At 45.2% G+C, this 14154-nt stretch overlaps 1 protein-coding gene across 1 annotated transcript; it reads right to left on the bottom strand.

Moving 5' to 3' along the window:
• Positions 1-1340: 1340 nt before the first annotated feature.
• On the bottom strand, positions 1341-5808 carry CRIPTO (cripto, EGF-CFC family member). The gene is made up of 6 exons (XM_002758285.7): positions 5760-5808; positions 4275-4327; positions 4059-4190; positions 3552-3666; positions 3354-3463; positions 1341-2333 (listed from the first exon to the last, which is right to left on the bottom strand). The coding sequence occupies exons 1-6, from the start codon at positions 5792-5794 to the stop codon at positions 2218-2220; spliced, it is 561 nt and encodes a 186-aa protein (XP_002758331.3). The 5' UTR covers positions 5795-5808; the 3' UTR covers positions 1341-2217.
• Between the last annotated feature and the right edge of the window lie 8346 nt (positions 5809-14154).

The raw sequence follows: 14154 nt of genomic DNA, 5'->3' as shown, positions 1-14154 counted from the left end.
AGTTTGGGTTGATGAAAAAGTTTTGGAAATAGATGGTGGTGACAGTTGCATAACAATGCAAATGTACTTAAATGCTACCGAACTTACAAATGATGAACATGGTAAATTTTATGTTATGTGTATTTTACAGTAAAAACGAGTTGATATAAAAGAAATAAATAAATACAGACGATGGGGCTTGCTTAAATCAAGAACCTAGCTCTATAAAAAAAATAAGCACAATTGGCCAGTTGCAGTGGCTCACACCTGTAATCCCAGCATTTTGGGAGGCCGAGGTGGGTCACCTGAGGTCAGGAGTTTGAGATCCAACCTGGCCAATGTGATGAAACCCCATCTCTACCAAAAATACAAAAAATTTGCTGGGTGTGGTGGCATGCACCTGTAATACCAGTTACTCAAGAGCCTGAGGCAGGAGAATCGCATAACGCAGGAGGCGGAAGTTGCAGTGAGCTGAGATCATGCCGTTGCACTCCAGCCTGGGCAATGAGAGTGAAACTCTCTCTTGAAAGCAAATAAATAAATAAGCAAAATTAGCTGGGTGTGGTGGTGTGCCCCTGCAGCCTCAGCTATTTGGGAGACTGAGAAGGCAGGAGCGCTTGAGCTCAGGTGGGCAAGGCTGCGGTGAGCTGCTGTGAATGCCACGCTGCAGTCCAGTCTGGGGGATGCATGAAACCCTGTCTCAGAAAAGAACAATTCTATTTCTGGCCCCCAAAATGTTTTTAAATCCTTTGTGGTAAATGTGCAGGTAAATAGAGAAGAAAATGTGACATTTATCGAGAATCTATTTTGTATAAGTGTTTTAACTATTTAAGTACTTTATGTCACTTACTTCTAATACTGTGATGTAGGCACTAATCCAGATTGAGACTGGGAAGCTGGGTCCCGCTGTCAGTGAGTGAGTGGCCAGCCCACCCTCCACACCCGGCCTGTCCACTCCTGATTTTGTGCTTTCTGGTACACCTCACTGCTTCCTGCTTATCCCACTTCACTTTATTTCCATTGGGCATTGTAAAAAATTTCAGCTATTTGGAAGTTTGCATCTGCAGAGAAGTAATTTAGAAAAACACAAATTATGGATCAAGTGGTACCTAAATAATAGAAGCAAATCTTGTCCTTCACAGAACAGACACATCAAAGCCAGAAACAGAACTGAGTGCTCACCTAGGACTGGACTCTGCTGGTTTCCTCAGTTTCCAGCCAGCTGTAGTTGCCATATTCCATATGAAAACAGATATAACACATCCTCACCATGGTACTTTGGAAAATATAAAAGAGCAGACAGCAAAAACCTACCGTCATAAAGCACCTCGCCCCCTAGAAATAACCAGTTCACATTTAGGTCAATATCTATTCCATTTTTACTGTGCATACACATAAATGCAATGTATTTTTAAAATGAACTTTATAATGTGCAGTTTTATCACTTGGTTTACAAGGTTTACAACTAAACATACTGTGAAAATTTTCTCTTCTACAACAGTTAAAAGAACTGCATAGCTTGGAGGAAATAATTTATTACGCAATCTTGTTGGGGACATTGAGGTATAATTTTTTTTCTAAGGAGACTTTATTCTCTTACAATGCCTTTGGGAAAAAAGGGGAGTCCTTGTCGTATATAGTTTTCTACAGATGATGGAAACTTGCCCTTCCATTTAGCCTTTTAACTTGCTTCTCTACACCTATCTAATCACCAGTCAAGTGACCCATTTCATGTTTTCCAACCTCTCTCCTTCACTGCCTTCCTCTCTCCTACCCAGTCTCCCTGCACATGTGCAGACAGACTTCCCTTCCTTCAGTACTCTGGGTCCTCCCCTTAAAAAGGCGTTCTTTCCTTTTAAAGAGACTATTTTAATCAATTTTGATCAACTCTACTCAAAACTGTATCCTAAGGTCCACATTAGGATTAGTCTTTAATAATCTGAAGAGATAATTCAATTGCTTAAAAGAACATATTAAGAAGGCCTTGGTAGAATTACACATATGAAAAAACACTGGACTTAGGCACAATGGAGATATGGCTGACTTTCTTTTGAAAAAAAGTAGTTCTTTGGGGGAAGGCGGGGCAAAGAGGTAAGAAGTAGTTGGTTCTGTAAGAAAATAATACTAGAGACTAACAAATGATCACCTTTCAGATAGGACATTGTAGCAGCAACCTTTACTGGTCATGAAATTTGCCTAACATCTAACATCGTTTTTCTGGAAATAGGTCAATGTCAATTAATAGTAACTTTGTATAGAAAGGCAGATGCCAGCTAGCATCAAAGTGGTACATGCAGATGGTGGTAGTTCTGGAGTCCTGGAAGCCATGAGGTGCTCATCCATCACAAGACCATCTGGAAGGTAGGGATACTTGGTCATTAAAAGAAACCTCTCTGGCAGCTCATCCTGCCACCCACACCCGTGGCTTATCTACTCGCCTACTGTTAACCTGCTCTTTCCGGGACACTCACACCTGAAACCTAGCCCCGTGGTGATGCCTTCACTTGCAGGGATGAGCAGAACCTGATTAGGCTCTGATTGGGTCCCATGTTCTAGGAAGAAAACATGGTCCCTACACCAATCATCCAACCCAAACTTACCAAACACCTATCCTGAGCCTGACATCCAGGATGCAAATGGCAAAGACACAATCCCTGTCTGGATCGGGGAATTCCATCTAGTTCTCAGTGAAATGTTGGCTTTCATTTACCTCCTGGACTTGAATATTTTCCACTTCTAACATCTCCAAGGCCCAGAATTATGACAGGTCTCTGAGCTTGGAGGACCCCAGATCCCTGGCTCAGGCTGGGGTGGAGAGAGGACCGTGGCCTCTTGTTCTCTCCAGGTGCTGCCCTTCTTTTCATTGTTTTCCTCAAATCAGTAACAATCAATAAAGTGAAAGGCTTCTGTGACCTGCCATTGGGAAGGGGAGTTGCCTGGGACTTTCTAAAGGACTAGCAAGGGTCCAAGCCTCTGATAGAATTTGCTGTTGGGGTGGACTCTAATTGAGCTGCCCATACTGGAGATGGTTTGGGTCCCCTGTCCAAAGGAAAAGAACACCAGAGAGGATCTTCTGGTTAAACAAGAGACCAAGACTTGTTTACTTTCCTCAATAGAAGTTCAGACAATAACATGTCAAATAGCCTTAAATACCTCTCCATCTGAAAGGCAGTAGGACTAGACAGGTTTCCAAGGACGTACATATCAAAGAGGCCAAGGCAACTATCTCATCAGGAATCGTGACGCTTTTATAAACAGAACTTTGGCTGCCAGGCTCTAGCAAGCCAAGATACAGGCACTGCCTGTTAACTAAGCACCCTCAAGGCAACTACGTAACCTCAAAAGGCAAAAGAAAGAGGAGAACCTCCACTTACCGCAGCCAGGTAGGAAAGTCTGAGGAAAGCAGCGGAGCTGGCCGTGCCAGCATTTACACAGGGAACACTTCTTGGGAAGCCAGGTATCATGAGGCACAGACCCACAGTTCCTGAGAATGAACAGGTAAGGCGATATCCTTGGGTCTGAAATTTCACTTCCCTCTCCTCTCCATTGTCCCCAACCCCTGAATGGCTTACTTTCTGCGCACATCATGCTCACAGTTCCGTCCATAGAAGGAAGGCGGGCAGGCACAAAAGGACCCCAGCATGCAGGTACCCCCATTCAGGCAGCAGGTTCTGTTCAGCTCCTTACCTGAAAGGCAAGAACAGATGACTGAGGGTGGAGAGATGGAAGCGTGCAAGGGCAGTTCCTATAAGCGAAGATCAATACAACACCAATGTGTTTGGAAAACACACTGTAAACTTCAGAGTGAGACTGCGCCTTTGAGCGAAGTCATTTTCATGCATAGGCCAGTGGTGGTTCTGGGGTTCTCCAGTGTTTAGTGGACTCAGACAAGGAAAACTGCGCTGCAGGGAAGTCAAATACACAATCCCTGTCTCGCTTCCAAAACCAAAAGCAGTCCAGCACCTGCCCAGTTCCAGTAGTTCCAGAGCCAGGTGCCCTTCTAGGTGAAAGTGTTGAAAAGATACTTGGGAGACACATGAAGGGCTAGGACAGACGCATGGAAGCCAGGCAGTTCTTACTGTGCTGTATCCCCACAGGCGGCACAAGCTTGGAAGACCAAGAGCGAATCGCAGGCTCTCGGGGCCGAATGCTGTCATCTCTGAAGGCCAGGTCTCCCTGAGATGGACGCGCAAGCTCCTGATGGCCCAGCCCTTAACGACAAAATCAATTAATGGAGTCTGTATTTCAGGCCACATAAAAATTGTGAGCGATAAAAAGAACCAAAGGTCTCTCACCGGCGACTAATCCCAGTTCAAATACTTTAGAAATCGCCATGATCCAAATCACACTAGGAAGAGGAAGTCAGACATGAGTTAGCAAAACAAAGGAAATAAAACCTTACAAGTTAACACCTGGGTCTTCTCATCACAAGACCACACATCACTAATGAGAAAGTGCAGAGCACCATCTTTCTGTTTTTCTTTTTTTAATGGCTACTTCATGTAACAAAGAAAAATGTTGAGGCTGGGCGTGGTGGCTCACGCCTATAATCCCAGCACTTTGGGAGGCCCAGGCGGCTGGATCACGAGGTCAAGAGATCGAGACCTTCCTGGTCAACAACGTGAAACCCTGTCTCTACTAAAAATTAGCTGGGCATGGTGGTGCGCAACTGTAGTCCCAGCTACTCGGGAGGCTGAGGCAGGAGAATTGCCTGAACCCAGAAGGCGGAGGTTGCGGTGAGCCGAGATCGTGCCATTGCACTCCAGTCTGGGTAACAACAGCGAAACTCCGTTTCAAAAAAAAAAAAACAAAGAAAAATGTTGAAAAAAAAAGTCCCCAATATCCAAGTCTTTTAATATATATTATTATCTCTTAGGCTCTGTCCTCAGATAGGTACACAATTTTAATTATGTTTTCTAGTTATGTACATATGTCTTTTATCTTCTCTTTCACATAATTTTTCTTCTGCATACAGTTTTCATGTAAGATTTAAAAATGGCTGCATGCCATTCCATGTTACTGATGAATTATATTTTACAAATTATTTTAACTGATCATTTAAAAGTTTTTTAGGTAAAAACCATTTTTTTTTTTTTTTTTGCTATTATCTTAATGGTTTTGCAAGTATTGAAACTGCCTTTCATCTTTTTGGAAGATTTAAAATTTTGTTGTAGTATTGACCTTTGTTTATACAACAATAAGGGAACGCTATTTCATAGACAGAGTCGTTAACATGAAATGAAAATTAACATTAACATGAAAATGTTAAGAGCCAATAGCAGGCTGGGCGCGGTGGTTCACACCTTTAATCCCAGCACTTTGGGAGGCCAAGGCGGGTGGATCATAAAGTCAGGAGTTCGAGACCAGCCTGACCAACATGGTGAAACCCTGTCTCTACTAGAAATACAAAAATTAGCCGGGTGTGGTGGCATGCACCTGTAATCTCAGCTACTCTAGAGGCTGAGGCAGGAGAATTGCTTGAACCCGGGAGGTGGAGGTTGTAGTTAGCCGAAATCGCGCCACTGCACTACAGTCTGGGCGACAGAGAGAAAGAGAGAGAGAGAGACTCCGTTTCAATTAAAGAAAAGAAAAGAAAGCCAATGGCAAAGTTAGAAGTAACTGTGTGAGATTCCAGGTCTTTCAGAAAAAATAGCAGTGCCATTGGCAGCTCCTTTAAGGTTTAAGCAAGAGAAAAATCAAATGACAGGCGTAGAACATTATTTCCTAAGCTGGCAATCTCTAGCAATCAGTAAAAGTTCACATTCGAGATTAGCTCATACCTGGAAGAGAAGCGGGCCATCTTTCTGCAGTCCATAGCTTTTAACAATTAGGGGGAAGAAGGCGTTAGCATTGATTTAATTCAGAATCATTGCCAAAACAGCCAAAGGAAAACATTCATCTCCTAAAGCAAAAATGGCAGCTTAAGAAGAAGACGAGAAATACGCGTCCCCAGAAGGTCGTAGCAGAAGCAGGAGCAAAGGTGACCAGGAGAAACTGGAGGGCCCTCGGCCTCGACGTTTTGACCTTGAGCTGAGTCGTCAGCCTTTCCGGGGATTCACCTTTCTCAACAACAAATCCCGGTAGGGGCGGAGAGACCCCTCAGGTGGGCGGGAGGCCCGCCGGCATGACAATGCCCAGCGCTGCGGGGAGAGGAGTCTTGTAAAACTGTGGTTAACCTGCCCTAAAATCTCTATCATTAGTGGCAGGCTAAAATGATCAGATGAACTCTTTTGGAAAGAAAGAAAAAGAAAAATCAATTTCTCTAATCAAGTTGGTGATTTCAGGTTGGAGGCGTGGCGGAAAGTCATTGCTTTGATTAGGAAAACCTGAAAATATATGGGTCTCAAAGCATTCGAGATTTTATTGCCAAGTTTCACTTCCTGAAATTTGCTTCCACCTTTGTTTTTCCAAAAGAGCCCCATACTGCCCTGGGGGATAGCCGGGTGGCCAAGAAAGGGGTGCTCTCCGCCCGAGGAGCTAGGTATGTTTGTGGGAAGACTAGGAAGCTTGAAGTTCAGGGTCAGGAGGGGTTCCTTGGGAGCTCCAGACTTGAAGTGCAAATTCCAGGCGGACCTGAATTCCTGGAAGGACGCTGGAGCCGGCGCCAGGTGCCCGAGAGAGGGGAGGGGCCGCCAGGGGCGCAGTCGCTCGGGCTCTGCAGTGGGGGCGCCGGCCTGTTTCAGAAAGAAGTTCTAGAACCCCGGCAGTCCGGCCTCGGAGGCCATGTCAGTCCCTAATCACGGGAATTTATCTCAGCTTCCCAGCGCCCACAGTGTGGCCTCTTCCAGGCCTCGCCGTCCTGGCCCCACGACACCGGGAATTACCCCTGGACTATGATGTGCCGCTTGCAGCGGTAAAAGCGTTTATTGGGTGAGTTCCACGAGGCTCCAGACTAGGGAGAGGCGCGTCTGTGAGCCTGAGTCTCCTCACCTGACATTTCAGTCCTCCGGGTTAAGTATTACTAAATGCACCCGAAGCAGTAGTTTCTAAATCGCATTTAATTCCAATTTGTAAATGAAAGCCTGACGTTTACTTAATATTGCCAGGCACGCAAATGTGAAGCTTTTATTAGATCTGTTTCCATCCATCTCTGTTTATTGGATTTAGGCCACGGCAGAAAGAATTGGTAGCATCCGAGGCCATTTCAGCGTCAGGGTCTACCGTGTGAATGAATGCCTCGGACGCACAGGTGCTGGGAAAAGGTGTTATTTATTTCTACAGTTGATCTTGGGAGACGCAAACAAAAATGATTTTTGATGGGAGGAGTAGGGCCCCATCCAGTCAAGGGTGGGATGCAGCAGCATTTTCAACTCCACAGCAGTTGACTATTTAATTCCGGCTGCGCTTCGCCTCCTCCCTGTCTGGCCTTTTCAGGTGAAACGCTTCAGGTGGCATGCTGAGATTCACTGGGGATTGGGGAACTTGGCCTGAAGCTCTAGGAGGCCGGAGGTGGGGGAGAGCTCTGCAGAGGAGAAGGCTCGCCCGGGAGCTGCGAGGAGGTTTAAAGATGTGACTCAGTGCGGTGCCCTTGTGAGGTAGCCTGTGCACCACAGTTCTCACAGGTCCAAGGTGCCAAGTAGACAGTAGCGCCAACATTGTTAGTCTCATCTTACGGACACGACAACTAGTACTACTGGGGGATTTGAATGTTTTGGCTTCAGAGACTGGGCAGGCCCGTGGCGGAACTGGCAACAGAACACACTCCTGCATTGCTATTTCCTTATCTAAAGGGGCTGTTGTGGAATTTTTAGAGCTGAAATCAGGCTGCTGGAAATCACTGCATTTTCAGAGGAAGTAACTGAGGTCTCCAGTCTGGCGATGTTGGCATCAACCAAACCAGAACCCCAGCCCGCCAGGTTTTCAGCCACACAGAATCCCTTCTCTGCCGGGTGCGGTGGCTCACACCTGTAATCCCAGCACTTTGGGAGGCTGAGGCGGGTGGATCACGAGGTCAAGAGATCGAGACCATCCTGGTCAACATGGTGAAACCCCGTCTCTACTAAAAATACAAAAAAAAATTAGCTGCGCATGGTGGCACACGCCTGTAATCCCAGCTACTCGGGAGGCTGAGGCAGGAGAATTGCCTGAACCCAGGAGGCGGAGGTTACGGTGAGCCAAGATTGTGCCATTGCACTCCAGCCTGGGTAACAAGAGCGAAACTCCGTCTCAAAAAAAAAAAAAAAAAATCCCTTCTCTAAGGATCAGACCCCCCTGTTGCCCATAGGTACTGACTGCAGAGGAAGCCACGTGGATCCAGGGTAGTCAGAGCCTCGGCCAGGTTTTGGGGTGGGGGCAGGAAGAAGGGGAAGGGAAGGGCTGTGGTGTTTAAGAGAAGTTAGATATTTGCTCTTGGGCTGGAGATTAAGGGCTGCTTAACAGGCATTTGACGTCTACTACTGGGTTGCCAGCGGACTGGAGCTTGGCTCAGGAGAAACAGTTGTGAGAAGTGGCCCCAGAGGCTGCAGAGAAAGAACAGTAATTGTTGATTATAATTGTAGTAACTGCAAAACATTGCTGCTGCCTCCAGCTGGGGGAATTGAATGACTACCCTAGGATGGCCACTGGTCACCTCTGCTTGGTCACTGTTGAAACTGGGCTGCTGGCCTGCCTCCAGGCCAGTGCGTGCTGTGTGTCAAAAGGTCAGGCCGAGGACTGGGAAGTGCTGTGCAGTGGGGATTCCCCAGCTCATCCCTTGCAAGAGGCAATGATAGCAGAAAGTGAAAAACAATGCTCTTGGTCTTGGCCATTTCAGTACTGCCCTTGAGACGTTGTGTGTTGAAAACTGGGGCAGAATTGTGTTTAAAATCACACAAATAAGCATTTGACTTAAAACCATCCAAACAAGAATAATGGAATGAAAATCATCACAATCAGCCGGCCCGGTGGCTCACGCCTGTAATCCCAGCACTTTGGGAGGCCGAGGCGCGTGGATCACAAGGTCAAGAGATCGAGACCATCCTGATCAACATGGTGAAACCCCGTCTCTACTAAACATACAAAAAATTAGCTGGGCAAGGTGGCGCGTGCCTGTAATCCCAGCTACTCAGGAGGCTGAGGCAGGAGAATTGCCTGAACCCGGGAGGCGGAGGTTGCGGTGAGCCGAGATTGCGCCATTGCACTCCAGCCTGGGTAACAAGAGCAAAACTCCATCTCAAAAAAAAAAAAAAAAAAATCATCACAATCAAAGGACAGACTTCCACTGTCTGCCTAAAATTCAAGGAAGAAAATAAACTTGGAGAATGGGATCAATTTTAGCTCTCCAAAAGCCAATTCGACCTTATTTAAATGGCTGACAACCCATAGAATCAAATCGCAACCAAAAAGTTGAAAGAACAGCCACTTCTGTAGTACGATGACAGTATTTCAAGGTAAAAGCCTCCTTTTATCATGGGGCACTTAGATCTTATCTCTGTCATTGTCCCCTTGAACATCCAGGCAGACTAGGAGATGCGAGAGAGCAGAAGGAGCTGGGGAAATCTGTATATATAACAGATGTACCCTCCAGCTGAGGGACGCCGGGGTCCTTGTAATCCCATCAAGCTTAGCACCCAACGGCTTCTGTTAACACCTGAGCCACACCTGGGGAAGCATCACCCACCCAGTGTGTCCCGGAGGAGCTTCATTAACAAGTTAATGGCTTTCTGTTTTCACTGACAAACTTACAAATTGCAACCTATTCTGTATTTGCACAGCTATCTGTTGGACCTAAAAGGATAGATTTCTGCATTCAAAAATCTGCAATTTCAGTGGGGAAGGTGCGCTCAAGTGTGTCATTTTAGAGCCATATTGTTACACAAATGGCATAAGAGAAATGGAGAAGGGCTTAAGAGAGGACTTCATTTCCTCTGTGCGCCATGGGGGCTGTATAATATTTCTTCCCATGTAGACATGTTATACATTATTTTATCAATGAATGAACATGACATGTTTCTATGTTTTGTGGTGAACTTCTTTGTACGTATATCTTGATGAACGCTTGAGAGCATATTCCTCTTGTAAATTTCTGGCACTGGAATTGCTTGGTTAAAGGGTGGATGTTGCCAAATTATTTTCGAAGAAGCCTGCACGAATCTCCTCCCCCTTGAGTTGGTATTGAGAGCTCATCTCCCAAGTACTTCCCAGCTCTGGCTGCAGCAAGCATCTTAAGTTTTGCTAATACGGTATGTGAAATGTAGTACTTCATTGTTGCCTGAATTTGCATTGTGTCCTGTGGTTACTGGGTGTTTGTATTTCATTTTCTACGAACTGGCTTGTCCTTACAGGGCACTTAAACTGGCTTCTTTGAGACTCAGCCCAAATGTCATTTGTCTGGGAAGTCCTTGAAGAGACCATCCTCCCTACTCCAGCTTCCAGCTGTGCTGAGAGCTCTGTCCTGGCACTCAGTGTCCCCAAAGACTATCTTGTCATCACTGTATTGTAAACTGTTGGTTTTTTTTTTTTTGTCTTTCACCAACTTTTCCCCCTTGTCCTTTATTCCCTTGGACTAAGAGGTCCAGAAATCTGGTCTTCCAGAAATCTCGGCTTCTCCAACCTCTAGTGCAATGTTTCCAGTGCTGGTTTTCTTTTGGCTAATCCTCCTCCACCGGCCATGTCTGTGACTGACAGCTATTAAATCTCAGCCCTATTTTCTAAGATGAGGGTGGGGCGAGGGCAAGGTCCTTGAGAAGCGCCACAAGAAAACAACTTGTTTCCCCAATCCTGAGCCTAGAAATAAAACAAAGAATGCCCTCTTCCCCCAACAAAGAAGGAAAAAAAAGGTAAATCCGAAATAGGTAACCCAAAGCACCACTGATATTCTGGGCTGAATTCTGGGCAACTTATTAAAGAGTATTTATCACATATAAGACAATAAGATAATTTTGATGTACTTACTGAGAACCATGTTAGGCTATGGGAAATCCGATTTAGACTTTTAGACATAGCTATAATTTAGAATTCTTTTACACCAAAATCTTAATTTTTCCAATTAAATTCAACAAATATTTACTGATCAGCTGTCTGTGTTTAGCACAATGGGTAGATAGCGATTTCCAAGTAGGGCTCCTGCCCCCACCTCTCCTCCCCTGAGATAAGACAAGCCCAATAATCTAAATGAAGTGCCATTTCATTGTGATCACTAAAATGAGGGGGAGGAGGCAGTCACATCCTGATTTTTATCCCGACCAAGTCGAGGCCAATTGGCCCCAGCAGACAGATAGATGGACAGACAGACTCCCAGGAATTAGACTTGGGAGGCAAGCTGGGGTCCTGCTTGGTTTTCATGACCTGGACAATCTCATTTCAAAGTGCTTCTTACGTGGTAGATTTTGTATTTGATCACATACAGCTCTTAATGGCTATTTTTTTTTTTTTTTTTTTTGAGATTGAGTCTTGCTATATTGCCCAGGCTGTAGTGCAGTGGGGTCATCTTGGCTCACTGCAGCCTCTACCTCCTGGGTTCAGGTGATTCTTATGCCTCAGCCTCCAGAGTAGCTGGGACTACAGGCACCTGCCACCATACCCTGCTAATTTTTTTTTTTTTTTTTTTTTTGAGATGGAGTCTCATTCTTTTCTCCCAGGCTGAAGTGCAATGATGCAATCTTGGCTCAGTGCTACCTCCTTCGCCTGGGTTCAAATGATTCTCTTGCCTCAGCCTCCCGAGTAGCTGGGATGACAGGCAGGCACCAGTATGCCCAGCTAATTTTTGTATTTTTAGTAGAGATGGGGTTTCACCATGTTGGCCAGAATGGTCTCAATCTCTTGACCTTGTGATCTGCCCACCTCGGACTCCCAAAGTGCTGGGATTACAGACATGAGCCACCGCGCATGGCCTAGTTTCTTGTTAAATACGTCATAGAGATCTTAGTTTCAGTTGTATTTTTCTTGTGCAGAATTTTTAGTGTATCTTTATTAAGGTTTTCAGTTCTATGCTGAAATTGTAAGTCAATTCTTTTATTTCTTTGAACATATCATATAGTTATTTTAAAGTCTGTAAATGGTGATACTATCATCTTTATCCCCTGCAGGTTTATTTCTCTGGTTTATTGTTTTTCCTGTTTTTTGTTGTTATTTTTTCTTGACCCTACGTATTCCTAGTTAGCTTTGATTTAATGTTTGACATTTTATACAAAAATCTGAATCTGAGTCTCTTGGTGCTATTTGCTTGACAAAGTCATCCTCCAGAGGGCGATGGTCAGTGTTATGTCAAGACTGCCAGTGTACCAGATGGATATGAGGTCAGCTTTCAGGATACAGGTAACGTTGCTGGCAGGGATGGAACTGGCTCAGTTCTGAGTTCTGGCTTCTTCTAGTTGAATAAGATTATATTTGTGAAGAGGTTTGGCTGCCTCCCAGAGAAAAATTAAGTAAGTGTGAATCTTGGAGAGAAGGATACTGTGTTCTGCTCTGAGCCTGGATCCTTAGCGGTCCCGGTAGCCAGTCTTTGAGGTGAAGGGAAGCAGCTGTCTGAGAATTTCTCACTAGAGTTGTCCAAGTCTAGATTCAACTGGGCAGTGCAATCTAATTGAAATAGCATGCCAGCTTTGTGTGTAAGTTTACCTTTTCTAGTAGTCACATTAACCAAGTACAGAGAAACAGGTGAAATAATATCAAGGATATATTTTATTTAACCCTGCATATCCCAAATGTTATCATTTAATCATGTTGTCAATATAAAAATTAGTAATGAGATATTTTACCTTTTAAAAATAGTAAGTCTTTGCAATCGATGTGTATTTTATGCTTAGAGTTTATCTCAGTTCGGACTAGCCACGTTTCCAGGGTGCAGTAGCTCCATGTGGCTATGGCTGCTACGTGAGACCCTGTGGCTCTGCTATTTAGGCATGTGGCATGTGACCCATGAGGGCCAGTGAAGCTTCCTCAGTGCAGGCTGCTGCGCTCCAGATTTTTTTATTTTATTATTTTATTTTTACTAATTAATTTTTTTAGAGATGGGGTTTCACCATGTTGGCCAGGCTGCTCTCAAACTCCTGACCTCAAGTGATCCACTCGTCTTGGCCTCCCAAATGGCAGGATTACAGGTGTGAGCCATTGTGCCCAGCCTGCGCTCCAGATTTTTAGACTGCAAATGTGAAGTGACAAGCCAGGAGTCCCGGCCACCTGCTCCCATATCAGTGGGAGGCATTTAGTAATGGTCATTGGAGTGCAATGTTTATAAAATTTTGAGTGTTTCATTTTTCTATAATTATGTCATAAAATGGGGGGTAACAAGTTGGTATGAGACCAGGAATTTTCTTATCTTTGTTTTTTGAGAAGGAGTTTCACTCTTGTTACCCAGGCTGGAGTGCAATGGCGCGATCTCGGCTCACCACAACCTCTGCCTCCTGGGTTCAGGCAATTCTCCTGCCTCAGCCTCCTGAGTAGCTGGGATTACAGGCACACACCACCATGCCCAGCTAATTTTTTGTATTTTTAGTAGAGACGGGGTTTCACCATGTTGACCAGGATGGTCTCGATCTCTTGACCTTGGGATCCACCTGCCTCGGCCTCCCAAAGTGCTGGGATTATAGGTGTGAGCCACCCCGCTGGGCCCCTATCTTTTTTTTTTTTTTTGAGACAGAGTATAATTCTTTCGTCTAGGCTGGAGTGCAATGGTGCAATCTCAGCTCACTGCAACCTCTGCTTCCAGGGTTCAAGCAATTCTCCTGCCTTAGCCTCCTGAGTAGCTGGGATTACAGGCACCTGCTACCGTGCCTGGCTAATTTTTGTATTTTTAATAGAGGCAGGATTTCACCATCTTGGCCAGGCTTGTCTTGAACTCCTGACCTCATGATCCACCTGCCTCAGCCTCCTAAAGTGCTGGGATTACAAAGGTGAGCCACTGTGCCTGGCCTCTTTTCTTTTCTTTTTTTTTTTTTTAAGACAGGGTCTCACTCTGTCATTCAGGCATGATCTTGGCTCACTGCAGTGTCAACCTCCCAGGCTCAATGGGTCCTTCCACCTCAGCCTCTTGAGTAGTGTGTGCCACCACACCTGGCTAATTTTTGTATTTTTTTATTTTTTGAAACAGAATCTTGCTCTGTCACCCAGGCTGGAGTGTGCAGTGATGCGATCTCAGCTCACTGAAACCTCTGCCTCCTGGGTTCAAGCAATTCTCCTGCCTTAGCATCCTGAGTCACTGGGATTACAGGTGCCCACTGCCATGCCTGGCTAATTTTTGTATTTTTGTAGAGTTGG

This window comes from Callithrix jacchus, chromosome 15, assembly GCF_049354715.1.
Source record: "Callithrix jacchus isolate 240 chromosome 15, calJac240_pri, whole genome shotgun sequence".
Classification (NCBI taxonomy): domain Eukaryota; kingdom Metazoa; phylum Chordata; class Mammalia; order Primates; family Cebidae; genus Callithrix; species Callithrix jacchus.
This window is presented reverse-complemented; position numbering and strand designations above follow the sequence as displayed.